Source organism: Hylobates moloch, unplaced genomic scaffold (assembly GCF_009828535.3).
Source record: "Hylobates moloch isolate HMO894 unplaced genomic scaffold, HMol_V3 SCAFFOLD_22, whole genome shotgun sequence".
NCBI classification, from domain to species: domain Eukaryota; kingdom Metazoa; phylum Chordata; class Mammalia; order Primates; family Hylobatidae; genus Hylobates; species Hylobates moloch.
In genome coordinates, this window is record NW_026652297.1 from 1822958 (window position 1) to 1843765 (window position 20808).

The window sequence follows — 20808 nt, forward strand, 5'->3', positions numbered from 1 at the left end:
AAGAGAGTTCCCTGCTTCTAGTGAGCAAAGGCAGCCCACTGAGCTTCCACAGCCCTTTGTATTTATTGGGTAGAAAGAGCAGGGAGGAGGAGGTAACAATTGGTCAGCTGCTTAATTGATCACCGGTTCATATTACTGTTAACAGGTATCAATTATGCCTAATCACAAGAAACACTGCTGGTGTGACTGCCCTCAGCATTCCTTCTGGGTGGCAGATGCAATTTGTCAGTTTGCCAACATTCTGCATTCATGAGAACAGTTTGCTGTTTACTCATATAACCTTCAGTGGTATACTGAGTTGATCACGACCCTCACTCTTTCAGCCTTCAACGTCATCTGAGCTCAGGAATTTGAGACCAGCTTGGACAACATAGGGAGACTTCATCTCTATAATAATAATAATAATAATAATAATAAGTAAATGGTTGAATAAATGAGAGAGAACAAATCTTCCTTATAGAAGAATTTCAATTAATAAATGTAGAAAGGATGAGAGTAACAGAAAATCACCATTAGAATACCAGTAATAATTGTCATAAGCAAGACACACCCATGAGTGCTAAAATTAATGGGAAAAAGTTTAAGGAGAAACAGTCAAAGTTCTCCCTCATAATATTTATGAATTACAAAGGGAAAACAAATAATAACTTCACAGAGGAGAAACCTGATAATACCACATTAACCATGTGATCAAGGCTAATGTCATGAGCAATAAGGCATGACATCAACATCATGTACCCTCTGATATGATGCACTGTGAAGGGCACATCAACTCTGGGTTATTCCTTTCAAACATTTTTTTTTAATTTTTTCATTTTATTATTATACTTTAAATTTTAGGGTACATGTGCACAACGTGCAGGTTTGTTACGTATGTATACATGTGCCATGTTGGTGTGCTGCACCCATTAACTTGTCATTTAGCATTAGGTATATCTCCTAGTGCTATCCCTCCCCCACCTTCAAACATTTACCATCTCAATCTAATCTGAGAAAACATCATGTTTTTTAAAAAAACTTTTTTTGTTTGTTTGTTTTTTGAGTATTGCAAGATATTCCAGGCTGATCTTGTATTTGCCCTTCCCCAGCTCTGGAATCAACCGCTTCTCCAAGGAGTCTTGATTCTATTTTATTGGAGAAACCAAGAAACCCAAATTGAGGAACATTCTACATAATATATGACCAATACTTTCAACAATATCAAGGTCATGAAAGACAGGAAAAGCAGAGTAACTGTCATAGATTGGGGGAGACTTAGGAAGACACGACAACTAAATGCAGTGTATGATCCTGAAACAGAAATAAGACGTTAATGAAAAAACTGGTGGAATTTCAATAAAGTCTATAGTTAATAGTATTGTACCAGTGCTCATTTCTTAGTTTTGCTAATTGTACTATGGTAATATAAGATAAAGCTAGGTGAAATGTATATGGGAACTCTTGTACTGTTTCTGCAACTCTTATGTATGAAATTGTTTCAGAATAAAAGGTGAGTGCTCACTTCAGTCATACATATACTAAAGTTGAAATGATACAGAGAAGATTAGCATGATCCCTGTGTGAGGTTAACACACAAATTTGTGAAGCAGTCCATGTTTAAAAAAATAAAGTTTAAAAAAAAAAGGTTAAAGAACTATTAACTTCCAGCCAGGCGCGGTGGCTCACGCCTGTAATCCCAGCACTTTGGAAGGCCGAGGTGGGCGGATCATGAGGTCAGGAGTCCAAGACCAGCCTGACCAACATGGTGAAACCCCATCTCTACTAAAAATACAAAAAAAATTAGCCAAGTGTGGTGGCACGTGCCTGTAATCACAGCTACCCAGGAGGCTGAGGCAGGAGAATTGCTTGAACCTGGGAGGCGGAGGTTGCAGTGAGCTGAGATTGCGCCACTGCACTCCAGCCTGGGTGACAGAGTGAGACTCTATCTCAAAAAAAAATAGCTATTAACTCTCAAAAAATGTTCAAGAATGTGAATTTAGTCACTATTTTTGTACAGAAATATAAACTTAGAAATGTAATTTTCTGAAAAAACATTACGTAGCAATGTATTTCATGTTGCTTTTATTTAAAATTCCCTTTGCAGCTTGAAGTTTTTTAGGTTGTTTTTTTTTTTTTTTTCTTTTAATTGCTCCCTTTTACCTGATGACATTCAAATTGGGAAGAGTTGTTGGTAGAAAAACTTTAAAACTCTACAATCTATTTCTTAAAAACAATGTTTTTCTTTTCTTTCTTTCCTTTCTTTTCTTTACTTTTATTTTTTCTTTTCTTTTTTTTTTTTGACAGGATCTAGCTCTATAGTCCAGGTTGAGTACAGTGGTGTGATCACAGCTCACTGCAACCTTAACCTCCAGGCTCAAGTGACCCACCTCAGCCTCTTGAGTAGCTGGGACTACAGACACACCACCATGCCCAGATAGTCTTCTGTATTTTTTTTGTAGAGACAGGGTTTCACCATGTTGCCCAGGCTGGTCTCAAACTCCTGAGCTCAGGTGATCTGCTTGCCTTGGCCTCCCAAAGTGCTGGGATTACAGGCATGAGCCACCACATGCGGCCCATTTTTCTTCATAAGTGAGTTTGTAGGTTTTACTTTGTTCTAATTTTTTGAGGCTATGTTCAGGAAGCCATACAGCTTGAATAAGTAACCGGCTCAGGAGAAAAAAAAGAGAGGAGGCCACTGAGATCAGATATGTAAGAACAGGATTTTATTAGTGGCTTGGGGAGGGCTGGTTGCAGGGCCAGCTCATTTATTTTTTGGTTTGGTTTGGTGTTTTTTTTTTTTTTGGTTTTGTTTTGAGACAGAGTCTTGTGCTGTTGCCCAGGCTGGAGTGCAGTGACACAATCACACAATCTCGGCTCATTGCAACCTCCGCCTCCTGGATTCAAGAAATTCTTCTGCCTCACCCTCCTGAGTAGCTGGAATTACAGGCATGCACCACCATGCCTGGCTAATTTTTGTATTTTTAGTAGAGACAGGGTTTTACCATGTTGGCCAGCCTCGAACTCCTGAACTTAAGTGATCCACCCACCTAAGCCTCCCAGAGTGCTGGGATTACAGGCATGAGCCACCGCGCCTGGCTGTTTTTGTCCAAGCCTGGTTTCTGGGAGACAGTTTCCTTGGTCAGGAGAGTCTGTAAATGAATTTATTAGAATAGGTTTCTTGGAGCAGTTACTGGCCTCACCCTAAGCAATAGCTTGAGGAAGCAGATACCTGGGGCAGATTTCCCAGTGAGTCACTCTTCAACTTTTCAAGGACCTTTGTTCGAGAGATCTTTATCTCCAAGCTACAGCTTACCCTAGGACAGTTTAGTGGCCCATCTCAAGCTACCTGGTTTGATAAAAGAACATTGATCCTGGGAGTTAGAACTCTAGCTCTAATACTAACCAGCTGGTGACTTTGGAAAATGATTGGACCTTTATGCGTCTCAGTTTCCTCACTGTAAAAAAGGGGATTTGGTTACTTGATTTCCAAGCTACTTTCTTAATGAAAAAAATCTACCATTTGTATCTGAAACTGAAGGCATCTTCCTTCTCAGCAAACTGTTCCCCTTTCTATGTATACCATTTATTTGTCATGAGACGATCCTTCTAGTCTCTGAAGCTAAAAATCTGTGTTTATTTTTGTTATATGTTTCCTTTAACTCTTGCAGCCGACTGTCTTCCAATCCAGAAGTTCTTCCTTCACAGTTCATGTGGTAGTAGAATGCATATGACTGAAGAGAATGGGTTTTGGAGTCTGAAAGTCTGAAAATGGAATTCATATCTGAGACAGACTGTGTGGGTGGGGAAAGATAATATACCTTTTTTTTTCTTTTTCTTTTTTTTTGAGACAGAGTCTCACTCTGTCGCCCAGGCTGGAGTGCAATGGCATGATCTCGACTCATTGCAACCTCTGCTTCCCGGGTTCAAGCAATTGTCCTGCCTCAGCCTCCCAAGTAGCTGGGATTACAGGCGCCTGCCACCATGCCTGGCTAATTTTTTGCATGTTTAGTAAAGACAGGGTTTCACTATGTTGGCCAGACTGGGTCCGGAATTCCTGACCTCAGGTGATTCGCCTGCCTCAGCCTCCCAAAGTGCTGGGATTACAAGCGTGAGCCACCATGCCAGCGCCAATACCACACCTTTAATGCAGGCCAATGAAAGCCAGTTACTACAATGGAGGGTATTCCAAGTGGGCCCAGGATAACTTTAAAGTTTCCCTGAAAGCAGGAATTATTATCTCTGATATTCACCACTCTGGGAAGATATTCTCTTACTGAAAAATAATTTGTATGGGTTTTCAGCTAGGTGGTTCAGGGATTTTTCTACCTGGTTTTCTACATTGGCTAAAAGTGGTGGTTTTAATCATTCTTCATTAATTGTAGTTGAAAGAAAATGGACTTTGGAATCAAACAGAATATGCGTTTGAATCCCAGCTCTGCTACTTTATAGCTAAGTGATCTTTGTAAAGTTAATATGTCTGAATCTCAATTTCGTTACCATAAATATAAGACAATAAAACCGGCCGGGTGCGGTGGCTCACGCTTGTAATCCCAGCACTTTGGGAGGCCGAGGCGGGCGGATCACGAGGTCAGGAGATCGAGACCACGGTGAAACCCCGTCTCTACTAAAAAAAAAAAATACAAAAAATTAGCCGGGCGTGGTGGCAGGCGCCTGTAGTCCCAGCTACTCGGAGAGGCTGAGGCAGGAGAATGGCGTGAACCCGGGAGGCGGAGCTTGCAGTGAGCCGAGATCGCGCCACTGCACTCCAGCCTGGGGCACAGAGCAAGACTCCGTCTCAAAAAAAAAAAAAAAAAAAAAAGAACTGTCAATTTCTCTCTTCCCACTTTTCCATTTCCACCTACCCTAGTTAATTTACGAATTTAAACCTTGATTACTTCTCACTTAGTTTTAGGATCTTCTTGACTAGTAATGTAGACTCCAGTCTTTTTTCCTCTTAGCAAGTTGCACACCACTGCTGAATAAGATTTTAAAATATGATGTTAGTCATGTTACATGCTTTTTCAGAAACTTTCTATGTTCCACCAGAGAGACTGTGGTTAATCCACTATAGAGATCTTATCTTACAGGTGTGGATATTGAGGCTCAGAAATTTTTTTTGTTGTAAAAACCATGCACGTGCTAAGTAAATAGCACATTAAGATTAGACCTAATCTCCGATCACTCACGGGTTACTTCTTCCCACTATTGGAATATGGCCCAAACTCCTTAGCATGGTTTTCTTCCCAGACAGAGTTTCGCTCTTGTCACCCAGGCTGGGGTACAGTGGCGCAATCTCGGCTCACTGCAACCTCCGCCTCCCAGGTTCAAGCGAGTCTCTTGCCTCAGCCTTCCGAGTAGCTGGGATTACAGGCGAATGCCACCACGCCCAGCTAATTTTTTGTATTTTTAGTAGGGATGGGGTTTCGCCATCTTGGGCAGGCTGGTCTTGAACTCCTGACCTCAGGTGATCCACCTGCCTCAGCCTCCCAAAGTGCTGGTATTATAGGCGTGAGCCACTGCACCCGGCCAAGTCTTGTCTATCTTCAACTTCTCTTGCACCTAGAGTTTAACTCACTCCCCAAAGGTGCTAATGCTATTCTTCCCCTTCCTCCTCCTGCCTTCACTTTGATGAAATTCTGCCCATTCTGTAAGTCCCAAATCATCTGATATCTTTTCCTTTCCCTCTCACAAAGCCAGAAAATCAGGTCTTGTATTCCTAGACCATGCGTAGCCTCTAACCACATTCTGTCTTGTACTATAAATATTTGTGTGTATGTCCGCAAGCACAGTAGATTATGTACACCATTCAGGCAGGGACATCTCCCTACATCTCATAGGAAGTAGTTATTCAATAACCTAGTACCAGAGTCTATCAAAAATCATGTATTGATTCTCACCTTTATCTGTTTCATAGGTACTAATCACATTGCTAAGAAATAACATTATGCTTCTGTGGAGACAAGTGTGGTCAGGGTGAGAGTCATCTCATTCCCTGAGTGTAAGGTGTGCCTCTCCTAGCTGTATACCACAATAGATGTTCTGACTTTCCTTAACTTTCTGGCTGGGAGTAATCAAAACCATGGACTTAGACTTGGGAGTTAACCTTTTTTTTCTTTATCGTGCTCGGTATCTCAAATAATAAATCCTTTTCCTTTTTTGGAAACATACCTTTTTTTTTTTTTTTTTTTTGAGATGGAGTCTCACTCACTCTGTCACCCAGGCTGGAGTGCAGTGGCACGATCTCAGCTCACTGCATCCTCTGCCTCCAGGGTTCAAGTGATTCTCCTGCCTCAGCCTCTCAAGTAGTTGGGATTACAGGGGTGCACCACCACACCTGGCTAATTTTTGTATTTTTAGTAGAGTCTGAGTTTCACCATGCTGGTCAGGCTGGTCTCGGACACCTGACCTCAAGTGATCTGCCTGCCTCGGCCTCCCAGAGCGCTGGGATTGCAGGTGTGAGCCACCGTGCCTGGCCTGCAAATGTATTTTGTATATATTTTTTTCCCTTTGATCCAGAGTTGATCTTTATGGAAGAACTGACAGTATTTATACCCACACCTATATTGGTAGTATATTTCTACCAAATAATATCTTAAAGCATTCATTAGCATTTCCTTAACTTGCCTTACAGAGTTAAAAAAAAAACTATGATAGTTTTATATAGTTAATTTTAGCTGAAATGTTTGTTGCTTCTGTGTCTTTTTCATCTTAGAGAAGGGGCTGGCATTGTTTGGTGAGTCTGCCAGTTTAATACCAGATAGACAAATAGGTATCATGTATTATTTGGTACATTCCAGTTTATTGCAAAGTACATGTATAGAATTACGATTATTTTGTCCAGGAAGAAAACATTAAAAACACTAAACAGTAACATTTATTGCTTACTTATTCTGTATCAGGGTCTTTTCTTCTTTATCTTATTTATTTGTCATAAGAATACTGTGAAGTAAATGCTATTATTATGGATGAGAAATCCAAGTTTTGGGGAAACTTTTCATTAAGTGATGAGGCCGACATTCCCACTTAGACTTATCTGTCTCTAACCCAGAGCTCCTTACCATTAAAGGGCATACTATGCCTTCCAACATGAGGATTAAAACATATTAACAAAACTAGTATTCTTTTCCGACAAGGATTTCATTGGAACAGTACTAGTGTGGTCTTTTAGAATCGTCCATTGCTTATTCTGCATCACAGGAATTTTTTTTTTTTTTTTTTTTAGAACATCTTGGTCTGTCACCCAGGCTGGAGTCCAGTGGTGCAATTCATAGCTCATTGTAGCCTCCAACTCCTGGGCCTAGTAGCTAGGACTATAGGTGTGTGCCACCACGCCCAGCTAATTTTTAATTTTTTGTAGAGAAGAGGGGGTCTTGCTATGTTACCCAGGCTGGTCTCAAACTCCTGGCCTCAAGCTATCCTCCCAAAGTGCTGGGATTGCAGGTATGAACCACCATGTCTGACCCAAGACCTTTTTTTTTTTTTTTTTTGAAATGGAGCTTCGCCCTTGTTGCCCGGGCTGGGGTGCAATGGTGCAATCTCGGTTCACTGCAACCTCTGCCTCCAGCAATTTTCCTGCCTTAGCCTCCCAAGTCACTGGGATTATGGGCATGCGCTACCACTCCCGGCTAATTTTGTGTTTTCAGTAGAGACAAGATTTCACCATGTTGGTCAGGCTGGTCCTAAACTCCTGACCTCAGACCTCAAGTGATCCACCCGCCTCGGCCTCCCAAAGTGTTGAGATTACAGGCGTGAGCCACCACGCCCAGCCTGACCCAGGACTTTTAATGTGAAATGGCAGCTCGAGTTGCTGGATTTAAATACCCTAACCTTGAAAGCAGTACCTGATGAACCATACATTCTACCAGATCAGTTATGCTCTTCGGTTGCCAAGAGCTGCAAGTAGTACTTTATTTTTCTTTTACTTCTGGTAAGCTGTGAATTAGCAGTACTTTATTATTATTATTTTTTAGTTTTCAAGACTCCTGGATCAGAAACAAAGTGGTACTTTATATTTTTCACGCTTCAGATAAGGAAACTGTTGACTCATTTCTAATCTCACCTCTTCTGGACAAAGGTTGGAACTCCTTTCCTTTGGTAATTAGTGGGGCAGAATAACCAAACGATCCAGATTAATGGGTAGGGACTAGGTGATATCAAGGGTATGGCTTTATGTATTCTTTGGCTGAAAGGGATGTTAGAAAAGAGGGTTTGTCATCCTGAACTTAAAGTACATTATACTTCTCCTTAATAAAGGCTTTAAAATGAGAATTATAACAAGAGTCAATGATAATAATTATACTTAAAATGCTCTTAATACTACTGTAACATACCTAGTATTTTAAATATATTATCTCCTTAAATCTATATAAAAACCTCCTAAAGGTAGATATTATCCTTATTTTTTAGCTGAAGAAAGTGAAATGGAAAATATTACATAATATGTTCAAAATAACAAAGTTAGTATTTCCCCAAAGTCAGTCTCACCTTAAAGCCCTGCTCTTCCTATTATACCACGCTGCTCCCCCAGCTCTCTCCCTGGCACTAAGTGGCCTGTCCTGCAGAGCTTGGGGAGAGAGGGCAGCCAAAAGAAACTTGAATGTAGGTAGAAACTAATTTGGACCTGGCTCTACTGAGATGTTGATTGTACCTCCCCTGGGATGTAACTCAGAAGAGGGAAACATTTCACTCCAAATGTGACTTTGGAACAGACTTCAGTTCAGGGAAAGGCCAATTGATATTTGCACAGTGGGGTCAGTCATAAAATGGAACTGGAAGGGACCTTAAAGGTCATCTGGTGTAGCCTCCTTTTATAAGAAACCACAACCCAAAGACATTGGATCATTTGACCAAGGTTACAGTTTGGGGGAGAACAGTGGAGGAGTGTGGTCTGCAAGTTTAGGGCTCTACCACACCACCGTCAATCCTTGGATGCACAGAATCCTCTTCTGTATCTAATGTTCTGACTTTCTTTATTGCATAGGTATTTCAGTGTCTGTAGACAAGATGGAATCAACTCCATTTAATAGACGGCAATGGACCTCACTATCATTGAGGGTAACGGCCAAAGAACTTTCTCTTGTCAACAAGAACAAGTCATCGGCTATTGTGGAAATATTCTCCAAGTAAGTGCTGATCCTGGTCCAAAAGGACCATCTGTCTGGAGCACACATTGCCACCTGTCAGGGAAATTGGTGAAGGAAGTACATAACGTAAAATAGTCTTATTGGGTGCCTCGTGGATTTTAAACACTATATGAGGCACTGTGGAGAAGGGGGAGGAGGGTAATAATCAGAAGATACATTCTATTCTTTGAATTTTTGTTTAGTTTGTGGAAGAAACAGTTACAGACACAAAAATTATTTTTAAAAAGATAATTATGAAATGTAAAGCAAAATATCAGCAAGTCTAAAATGAATAGGAGTGAGGATTAGGTACAGAATAAGAGACAGAGCATCATGGACAGGAGCTCATCAGGAAGGCTTTCTGGTTGAGATGAGTTTTGAGGCAAGTTTTGATTTGGTTGAATGGTGCATTAAGCACTCTCTATACCTGCACTTTCCAATGTGGTAGCCACTATATAGGTGGCTATTTCAGTTTACGTTAAAGTTAAATAACATTTAAATTTTAGTTTTAAATGTTTACCAGCTGCATTTATCACTTTTCAAGTGCTCGGTAACTACTTGTTGCTGGTGACTGTCGTATTGAACAGCACAGAAACATTTCATCATTGCACAAAGTTCTGCTGAAAAGTGCAACCTACACAGGCACACCACAGCCCACTGGCTGCTGATTAGTAAATAAAACTTTATTAGAACACATCCGGCCAGGCGCGGTGGCTCACGCCTGTGATCCCAGCACTTTGGGAGGCTGAGGCGGGTGGATCACTTGAGGTCAGGAGTTCAAGATCAGCCTGGCCAACATGGTGAAACCCTGTCTCTACTAAAAATACAAATATTAATCAAGCGTGGTGGCACATGCCTGTACTGTAGTCCCAGCTACTCAGGAGGCTGAGGCAGGAGAATTGCTTGAACCCAGGAGGCGGAGGTTGCAGTAAGCTGAAATCGTGCCACTGCACTACAGCCTGGGCGACAGAGCGAGACTCTGTCTTAAATAATAATAATAATAATAATAATAATAATAATAATAATAATTCCAGCATTTATTTTGCTTTTGAATCTCCAGTTTGGGCAGGATCTCTGCTCTACTCAGCATCAGCCAGGGTGGCCCAAAGGCTGGGAGCCGTAATCATCAAAAGGCTGGCTCACTCACAAGTCAGGTGGTTGATGCTGTCATCTGGGATCTCAGCTGGGGCCATGGTAGGAACACCTACACATGGCCATTCCATGTGGCTGTTTGGCTTGGTGGCTCAGTTCCCAGGGCAAGCATCCAGAGAGGGAAGGAGGGAACAAAAGAGGGAGTTCAAAGTTGTGTTGCCTTTTATGACTAGCCTCGGAAGTCATACAGTATCACTTTTACCACATTCACTTCATTAGAAGTGAGTCACTAAAGCTGACTCATTTCGGGGAAGGGCAATTCGACTCCACCTTCTCTGATAGGAGGAATGTCAGAATTTTTTGGACATTTTAAATTTTTTTAATTAAAAAGAAAATGTTGAGACAGGGTTTCACTCTGTTACCCAGGCTGGAGTGCAGTGGTGTGACCACAGCTCACTGCAGCCTCAAACTCCTGGGCTCAAGCAATCCTCCCGCCCTCAGCCTTCTGAGTAGCTGGGACTATAGACACGCACCACTGTGCCCGGCCTGGACATGTTTTAAAATCATCCTATATTCTGATTCGTTATGTGTGGCTAGAGTCCAGGAAATTATGTTTTTAACAAGTATCCTAGGTAATTTTTACCTTCAGGGAAGTTTAAGAAGCACTGGTAGTGGAAGGGATGGACTTGTGGAGTCAAAGCAGTGAACCTGAAGTGGAATGAGTCGAGTCTAAGATAGGAGATTGAAGCAACGGATTATGGAAGCCGAACATGAATAAAGGGAATAGGAAAGCAAGCAGTCTGGCATGGAAAAATACAAAAGGGAGATGGAACTGGTGTAATTCATTTAGGGCCAGATGGAAGACCTCGGATGCTCTGCTAAGGGTAGGATTTAGTAAGAAAACCAGAGAACGCAATTGGTTTTCATGTGGGGAGAGTGACACGATCAGACTGGTATTTTAGAAAGAGGCTTCTGGCAACAGTGTAAAGCTATATTAGAAAGGTAAGAGATTGGTAACATGGAGACAATTTATGAGGCTCTCTTGGGAACCCAAGTGAAAGCTGTTGGGGGTCAAGGGGGAACAGGAATAGAGGGAAAGGGAAGGATATCAGACGGTGTTGAGGTGTGATTATGGGACTTGGAAACTCCCTGTTCTGCAGAGAAACTTGTCCACGTTCTTACCCTTTTCACCCTCCTTAGCTCCACCTGTCTTTAACTAAACTTGGCTCTCTCTTGACACGCATGACATGCATTCTGTGTTTGAGCAGTGGCTGCCTGCTCTTTCTTTTTTTTTTTTTTGAGATGGAGTCTCGCTGTCACCCAGACTGGAGTGCAATAGTGCGATCTCAGCTCACTGCAACCTCCGCCTCCTGGGTTCAAGCGATTCTCCTGCCTCAGCCTCCCTAGTAGCTGGGATTACAGGCACATGTCACCATGCCCGGCTAATTTTTGTATTTTTAGTAGAGATGGGATTTCATCATATTGGTCAGGCTGGTCTTGAACTCCTGACCTCATGATCTGCCCACCTCGACCTCCCAAAGTGCTGGGATTACAGGTGTGAGCCACCACGCCCGGCCTGGCTGCCTGCTCCTTCTGCACATGCTTCCCTGAAATATTTTGGGGGCCAGGGTTGCTACTCTCCTATATCTCCAATACTGTTTCCCATTCATTGTTTCTTGTGCCTGCTTCTGAAGTTCTAGACATGTGCTTTCAGGCTCACATCTAACTATAATGCACTCTTATCCTCCCCTTCATTGCAGTGGCGTGCCAGCCTCCAGGGGACGCTGGCTTCTAGCATCATTTTTTTTTTTTTAGTGTTTCTCACTGGGGGTGCTATAGCATTTGGGGTAAAGCAGATTTTCCCCGTGCAGGATATTCATCATCATGCCTCCTCTAAATGAACCCATGACACTGTGACAACCAAAAAAGAAAAAAAAAGTGATAGGGGAGAAAACCCAACAAGATTCTAACACATGTGTCTAAATGTCCCCCACATCAGTGACCTGTCTGATACTTTGGGCTCATAATTTCTTTTCTTTCTCTCTCTCTCTTTTTTTTTTTTTTTTTGAGACAGGGTCATACTCTGTCGCCCAGGCTAGAGTGCAGTGGTGCAATTATGGTTCACTGCAGACTTGACCTCCCAGGCTCAAGCAGTCCTCCTGCCTCAGCCTCTCAAGTAGCTGGGACCACAGGCATGCACCACCATGCCCATCTAATTTTTTATTTTTGTAAAGACAGCGTCTCACTATGTTGCCCAGGCTGGTCTTGAACTCCTGGATTCAAGAGATCCTCCTGCCTCAGCCTCCCAAAGTGCTGGGATTACAGGTGTGAACCACTGCACCCGACCTGGACTCATAATTTCTTGATCTTCCCTGTTTCTGCAACCTGCATGTTGTCTCCCATGCCTCTGCCTCCAGTCTCAACCTGTCATCACTCGGAATCCTTCTCTGAAATGGTGCATTTGGAGAACCTACTGTTTGATTGGAGCCTCCTGTTTTTCTACTTGTTTAACTCTTATTCCCAGTGACCCTGTGTTTTGACTTCACCAGGACACCCAGCCCTGGATGTCAGTCCTCTTCCTGGCCTCACTTTTGAATCAGTGTGCCAGGCACCATGCTAGACCCTTGATAGAAACACATACTATTCAGGAGTTCAAGACAAGCCTGCCCAACATGGTGAAACCCCATCTCTACTAAAAATACAAAAAAATGGCTGGGCGTGATGGCTCACGCCTGTAATCCCAGTACTTTGGGAGGCTGAGGCAGGCAGATCACGAGGTCAGGAGTTCAAGACCAGCCTGGCCAACATGGTGAAACCCTGTCTCTACTAAAAAATACAAAAATTAGCTTTGTGGCCCACGCCTGTAATCCCAGCTACTCAGGAGGCTAAGGCAGGAGAATTGCTTAACCGGGACCTGGGGGGTGGAGGTTGCAGTGAGCCGAGATCACGCCACTGCACTCCAGCCTGGGCTATAGAGTGAGACTCTGTCTCAAAAAATAATAATAATACAAAAAAATACAAAAATTTAGCTGGGCGGTGGTGGTGTGTGCCCGTAATCCCAGCTACTTGGGAGGCTGAGGTGGAAGAATCACTGGAGCCTGGGAGGCGGAGGTTGTGGTGAGCCAAGATCACGCCTCTGCACTCCAGCCTGGGCAACAGAGTGAGACTCCGTCTCAGAAAAAAAAAAAAAAAGAAAATAAATATATACTATTTTGAATCCTAACAAAAACAAACTATATGAGGAAAGGGCTTTACCCCTCTTTTATAGTTGAGAAAACTGAGGTAAAGGAAATAACCTGCTCAAGTTAATATTTGAGTTTGCTCCTGTCACATATTTTTCTTCTGATGTGCTTAACATATGGAACTGGTTTGGAAAGATGAATAGAGTTATTTGGTAGGCTTGGAGAATGCTGGAGACATTCCAGAGGAAGGGGAGCAAGAGGAGGTAAAGGCATAGAAGTAGGACAGGTGGTCGTGTATACTGAAGGGAGTGAAAACCAGGGAATCAGCCTGGATTCCTGTTCTAGGTTTTATACTCAGTGGAAACACGTTGCTAATATTACTTAAGGTTTGTAAGGTTCACTCACTGTAGCTTCCCAAAGAAGACTGCAGGACTATTTTCTGAGATCAGTTGAAATCAGGTGCGTTGAGGGCGGTATGGCTGTAGACTACAGGACTATTTTCCACAAAGCATATACTAATATCTGTTTCCAACACCTAGAGGCTTTATATTACGGGGTTTGCAAATAGTGAGTCCTATACAAGCCTAGCTAAAAACAGTAGGAAAACTTAGGAGGTCTCTGATCAGAGATTAATATGAAAGTGGTGTTTGGAGGAAGCTTAATGTAGCTGATGTTTGTAGATAAGTCAGCTTTACTTTCTAATTGTTAACAGTGCATTTTGTGTTCATATGTATAGAAGAGTACTTCTTCTAGCATCAGAGCTTGTGTCCCATGGTCCTTTATAGCTGCAGGCTTATTTCTCTGACGAAGCCTCTATAACAGTCATTAAATTTGAGGTAAGAAGTTCCTATTGATACATCCATTTGAATAGCTAGCTTTGGTTTCACTCACCACTGACTTCAGCATAATATGATCCTTCATTTGATAACAGTTGACACTTTGGGTGGAATTTGTTTGACTCATACATTTTTGGAATTAAAGAGAATCTAGCCTGGTAGTTTTTAAACTATCTTAATTGTGGTCTTCAGAGGAATCTCAGGGCCAGTTCTCCAACAATTGGAACACCCTAAGGGCTAAGCCCAGGCCCAGATCCCAGGCCCAGCCCTTCAGATTTTCCATTCCAGCAATCCTGCTTTGATCCCTTGTAAAGGTTAGGTTCTATGTAAGACAGCATTTGAAGAGAGGGTTCTGCAGCTAGCAGAGCTTGAAACCACTGATCTGGCTAGCATTTGCCCTACTCCTTTGACAGATTAGGAGCTTGAGGATTAGCAATTATGACTGAAGGTCATACACCAAGATGGTAGAATTGATGAACACAGCACGAAGATCCCTAACCTAACCCCCTGCCAGCATGCCTCTACCTTATCACAGCTTCTCCTGTTTTTGTTATAACTTTACCCATTCCTAGTTCCAGGAAAGAGGAGGAGGCCGGGTAGAGAGGATCACTTGAGTCCAGAAGCTCAAGGCTGCAGTGAACTATGATTGCACCACTGCCTTCCAGCCTGGGTGACAGAGTGAGAAGTCCCAGCTACTCAGGAGGCTGAGGGAGGAGAATGGCGTGAACCCGCCAGGCGGAGCTTGCAGTGAGCCGAGGTCGCGCCACTGCACTCCAGCCTGGGTGAAAGAGCGAGACTCCGTCTCAAAAAAAATAAATAAATAAAAAGCATTCATATTTAGTTTTCTGTGACTATTCTTCCTTCAATAAGAAAAAAATTGACCTTCAAGTCGGCCTGGTTAACTTCCTCTTCTTTCGCTTCTCTGTAACATTTTAGTGGTGAAATTTTTCCAGAGGAAAATATATTGCCTAAACCTTGGGAGTTTCTGTTTTCCCTTTTTGGCTCAGCATTCCCTTTGCTCAATTTGAGGGCATACAAGCAAGAGTCATGGCTCAGGAACTCTGTTTTCTGGCCTTAGAAAAATTTGAGACACTGTTATTACTCCCCAGATAATTTTAGCGTCCTCCATCAGCTGCCTGCCCCACAGCTGAGCATTAGTGAGCAGTTGCAAGATTAAATTCCTTATGCGAAGAAAAGGAGGCTGGACCACAAAAAAAAAAATATCTGGGAAGGAAAGAGGAACGAGATTTTAATTACAGAATGTTTTTTTTTTTTGAGACGGAGTCTCGCTCTGTCGCCCAGGCTGGAGTGCAGTGGCACGATCTCGGCTCACTGCAACCTCCCCCTCCCGGGTTCACGCCATTCTCCTGCCTCAGCCTCTCCGAGTAGCTGGGACTACAGGCGCCCGCCACCACGCCCGGCTAATTTTTTGTATTTTGTTTAGTAGAGATGGGGTTTCACTGTGGTCTCGATCTCCTGACCTCGTGATCCACCCGCCTCGGCCTCCCAAAGTGCTGGGATTACAGGCGTGAGCCACCGCGCCCGGCCTAATTACAGAAATTTTATTGTAAATGTTTTATTTTCTCAAATTTGGATCTTCAAAATGGTGCCCCCATTTTGTGTCGTCCACATTTTGTGTCAGAAGAATGCTAGTTGCTGTAAGGGCCTCTGAAAAAAGTCTGAGGCCTGAACACTGAATTCAGAAGTATTGAGCCTCAGTCTTGTGGCAATCTAAGAGTACAAAATATAAAAGTTCCAGGGATCTAACTTGGAAGAAAGAGGTGGTGTAGAGCCTTTCTCCCTGTTATCTACTATTTAGCAGGAACTTCATTACAAATAAAAGGTGGAGATATTTGAGTCGGGGTTTGAGAACAGGATTGAAGATGCCCTTTGGTGTATACACCTGGTCTTACAGATGCCTCCATGCTAAAAGGACAGGGCTAAAGATGAGAACTATTTTGATTTTTTTTAAATCTATGTTTCTATTAGACACTAAAGGGAAGGGAACCTCTGGGCTTATTTACTCAACTAACCACAATGTAAATACCTTGCCTTGGAGAACAGTTGGCTAAATATAAACCTGTCTGCCAATTGGTTCTAGTTTTCATATATTGTATTATTGCTGTAATATACTGTAGATGATTATCCAAGGGGTGTGGAAACGCAAGTTCAAGGCCAGTTCTAAGTTCCTTTTTATAATAGCTACAATCCACTGTATCCCTGAATTCTCACTTTTAGGGAATCTCTTAGACAGATATATTAGTACAAGTGGGAAAAATATACGTACAAGGACATTCCCCAAAGCATTATTTGCAATGGTGAAAAACTGGAAACAATCCAAATGCCCATTAAAGGAATATGGGTGAATTAATTATAATGAAAGAGGATTGCCAAGATTACCAAACACTTCCGTGTTGCTAAATCAAAGGGATGTTTCTTGGCCTTTATCTTACATGAACCTTCACCACTTTTTCCCTCCCACATTTTTGCTTCTCTCGGCTTCTCTGGCAGTCTCGTCGTTTTCTTCCTCCCTCTCTGTCTCTTCCTTGTCAGTCTCTCTTATCATCTGTTCTGACTGCTGAAACGTTCGAGTCTCCAGGACTGAGTTCCAGGCCTCTTCTCACACTACACACTGTTTGCAGATGTCATCTACTCCTGTGGCTTTAATACCATTCGTGGGCACACAAGTCCTAAATGCATACAACTAGCTCAGAGCTTTCTTCTGAGCTCTGGACACATGCATCTCATCACTGCTACCACCAAATGGATGTTTTAGTTAACATGGCTAACACTGAACTCTTGATCTTCCCCGTTTCCAGATTTGCTCTTCCTTCACAATTCCTCGTCCCAGGAAGCATTACTTCCATTGACTCAGCTGCCAGAAACCTAGGAATCATTCTCTCTTCCCCATCTGATTACTACCCTACTGATTCTTCCTCGAAATATATCTCAAATCTATTCACTTTTCTTTATCTCTAGTGCCGTTATCTCTGCAGCCCAGCCAGCATGATCTCTCATTAATGCCACCTCCATTCTCAGCCCCCTCCAGTCCATTCTCCACACTCCAGAGCACTCTTTTAAAAACACGAATTGAATCAGTGACCATCCTACCATTAAATTCAAAGTCCTTAGCATGACCTGCATGGCCCATCCCTGCCTCCTGCCTCATCGCCTGCCCTTTCCCCTCTCAGTGAGCTTCTGCAACACTGGAGTTCTTTGTGCACCCTATACACACGAGACACTTTCTTGCCTTGAGGCCTTCGCGCATGGTGTTTATTCTGTTCCTGGAATGCTTTCCTCCCTTCCTTTTGGCTAACTTCATCTGGTCAAACTTCACATCTCAGCCTACAGGTCATTTTTTCAGCGAGGCGCTCCTTTTAAAAATTATTTTATTTTATTTTGAGATACAGTCTCATTCCGTTGCCCAGGCTGGAGTGCAGTGGTACCATCATGGCACACTGCATCCTCAAATTCCTGGGCTTAGGTGATCCTCCCACCTCAGCCTCCTGAGTAACTGGGACTACAGGCGCATGCCACCAAGCCCTGCTAGGTTTTTTTTTTTCTTTTTTTTTAGAGATGGGGTCTCGCCATGTTGCCTAGGCTGTTCTCAAACTCCCAGGCTCAAGCGATTGGCCTGCCTTGGCCTCCCAAAGTGCTGGGATCACAGGCTTGAGGCATCATACTCATCCATTTGTTTTTAGCTGACAAAGAATAATTTTACATATGTATGGGGTCCAATGTGATAGTTTTTTGTTTGTTTTTTGAGACAGAGTCTCACTTTATCACTCAGGCTGGAGTGTGGTGTCGCTATCTTGGTTCACTGCAACTTCCTCTTCCCAGGTTCAAGCAATCCTCCGCCTCAGTCTCCGAGTAGCTGAAACTACAGGTGTGTACCAACGTGCCTGGTGGCTAATTTTTGTCTTTTTAATAGAGACGAGATTTCTCCATGTTGCCCAGGCCAGTCTTGAACTCCTGGCCTCAAGTGATCTACTCACCTCAGCCTCCCAAAGTGCTGGGATTACAGGCATGAACTACCACATCCAGCCAGTGTGATGTTTAATACATGAATACATTGTGGAATTATCAAATCAGGCTAATTAATGTAAGTGAGGCTTTCCTTGATTTCCTCTTCCTTTCTCAATTGTGTTCCTTTGTTATTTAATAATACCCTGTTCTTTTTTTTCCCCAAAGGACTTACCACTGTGTGTGTGTGTGTGTGTGTGTGTGTGTGTGTGTATTTGTGTGCTTCTGTTTTTAGTGTCTAAACTGTAAGCGTCTGAGAGCAGATATTATGTCTGTTTTGGTTATTTCTTTCATTACTTTTTCTCTAGTGCTTGGAACATAGTAGACAGCAATAAGTGTTTCTTGAATGAACATGTCAGCTTCTCTGAATTTCTCTCTGAAATGGAGAAAGGGAGAAGCAGAATAGTATGTATCACATTATCTCATTTTTGTTACTTAAAACTCAAATATGAGTTGCAAATATTTTCTCCCACTCCATGGGACCTTTTCACTTTGTTGATAATGTTCTTTTTTTTTTCTTCATGAGACAGAGCCTCGCTCTGTCGCCCAGGCTGGAGTGCAGTGGTATAATCTCGGCTCACTGCAACCTCCGCTTACCAGGTTCAAGCGATTCTCCTTCCTCAGCCTCCTCAATAGCTGGGATTACAGGTGCCCACCACCACACCCAGCTAATTTTTGTATTTTTAGTAGAGATGGGGTTTTACCATGTTGGCCAGTCTGGTCTTGAACTCCTGACCTCAAGTGATCCACCTGCCTCGGCCTCCCAAAGTGCTGAGATTACAGTCATGAGCCACTGTGCCCGGCCTGTTGATAGTGTTCTTTGATGTGCAAAGGTTTTTTTGTGTTTTTTTTTGTTTGTTTGTTTTGTTTTGTGTTTTTTGAGATAGAGTCTTGCTCTGTCATCAGGGCTGGAGTGCAGTGGCGCAATCTCAGCTCACTGCAACCTCCGCCTCCTGGGTTCAAATGATTCACCAGCCTCGGCCTCCCAAGTAGCAGGGATTACAGGTGCCCACCACCACACCTGGCTAATTTTTGTGTTTTTAGTAGAGACAAGGTTTCATCATGTTGGCCAGGCTGGTCTTGAACTCCTGACCTCACATGATCCACCCACCTTGGCCTCCCAAAGTGCTGAGATTACAGGTGTGAGCCACCACGCCAAGCCTCAGAAAAATTTTTAATTTTATTGAAGTCTAGTTTGTTTTTTCTTTTGTGCCTGTGCTTTTGATGTTGTATTCCAATAAGGCATTACCAAATCTTGTAATGATGAGATGATCAAAAGATAATAAAAAATTAAAATAACATGAAAAAATAAGAAAAACAAGAATAAGAAAGAAAAACAGGACAAAAAATAAATTTCAAAAAATCATTGCCAAATCCAATGTCATGAGACTTTTCCCCTATGTTTCAACCAGGAGTTTTATAGTTTTAGCTCTTATAGTTAGGTCTTTGATCCATTTGACTTAATTTTTGTATATGGTAGTCCAATTTCATTTTTTTGCATGTGGCTATCCAGTTTTCCCAGCACCATTTGTTGAAAAGATTTTCCTTTCCCCACTGGATGGTCTTGGCACACTTGTCAAAAAATTATTTGACCATACATGTAAGGGTTTATTTCTGGGCTGTGTGTTCTGTTCCATTGGTCTATATATCTGTCTTTATGCCAGTACCATACTGTTTTGTTTTAACTGTGGTAAAATACACAGTATATAACATAAAATTTACCAGTTTAACCACTTTTTTTTTTTTTTTTTTTTGAGACCGAGTCTCACTCCGTTGCCCAGGCTGGAGTGCAGTGGTGTGATCTCAGCTTACTGCAACCTCCACCTCCCGGGTTCAAAGGATTCTCGTGCCTCAGCCTCTTGAGTTGCTGGGACTGTAGGCATGAGCCTCCATGCCCAGCTAATCTTTACATTTTTAGTAGAGATGGGGTTTCACCATGTTGGCCAGGCTGGTCTTAAACTCCTGACCTCGGGAGATCCGCCCACCTTGGCCTCCCAAAGTGCTGGGATTACAGGCATGAGCCACTGCACCTGGCCAACCACTTTTAAGAACACAGTTCAGTGGCATTAAGTACATTCATATTATTGTACAATCACTACCACCTTCCCTTTGTCCTTTTTGTTGCTGCACAATATTTCATTATACGTATACATTATAATTTACCACTCCTCTGCTAATGGACATTCAGGTTGTTCTCAGTCTTTTGCTGTTATATTTAATGCTATGATAAATAATCCAATATGAAAATCTTTTTTTAGTGTATCTATAGGATAAATTCTGGGAGCAGAAAGAATTGGTAAATTATAACATTTGTGCTTTTATAATTTTGGCAGATATTAAAGAAGGCATAGACAAAATGCCTTCTATAAGGTTTTACCAATTTACCTTCCCACCAGCAATGTAAGACAGAACCTGTTTCCCCATACCGTCACCAGTGTCCCATATTAGCCTTTTTTGTTTGTTTATTTGTTTGTTTTAAACAGAAGTTTGGTGATACAATCACAGCTCACTGCAGCCTCGAACTCCTGACCTCAAGCAATCCTATCGCCTCCACTTCCCAAAGTGCTGGGATTA

The 20808-nt window shown here is 42.5% G+C and overlaps 1 protein-coding gene and 1 non-coding gene across 7 annotated transcripts in view; both read left to right on the forward strand.

The window, feature by feature from the left end:
- Positions 1-20808, forward strand: part of LIMA1 (LIM domain and actin binding 1) — a 104872-nt gene that overhangs the window by 26621 nt on the left and 57443 nt on the right. For 3 of the 6 annotated variants that reach the window (XM_032143829.2, XM_032143830.2, XM_032143831.2), the window contains exon 2: positions 8960-9101. In XM_032143829.2, coding sequence (XP_031999720.1) covers positions 8983-9101 — 119 coding nt within the window. In that variant the 5' untranslated portion in view covers positions 8960-8982. Of the gene's footprint in view, positions 1-8959; positions 9102-12267; positions 12519-18081; positions 18098-18142; positions 18314-20808 lie in introns of those variants that run through there. The other 3 variants (XM_058433481.1, XM_058433482.1, XM_032143832.2) reach the window with 3 other exon arrangements.
- On the forward strand, positions 1492-1600 carry LOC116462210 (U6 spliceosomal RNA). Its single transcript, XR_004246298.1, has one exon. It is a non-coding gene; the product is annotated as a U6 spliceosomal RNA (small nuclear RNA).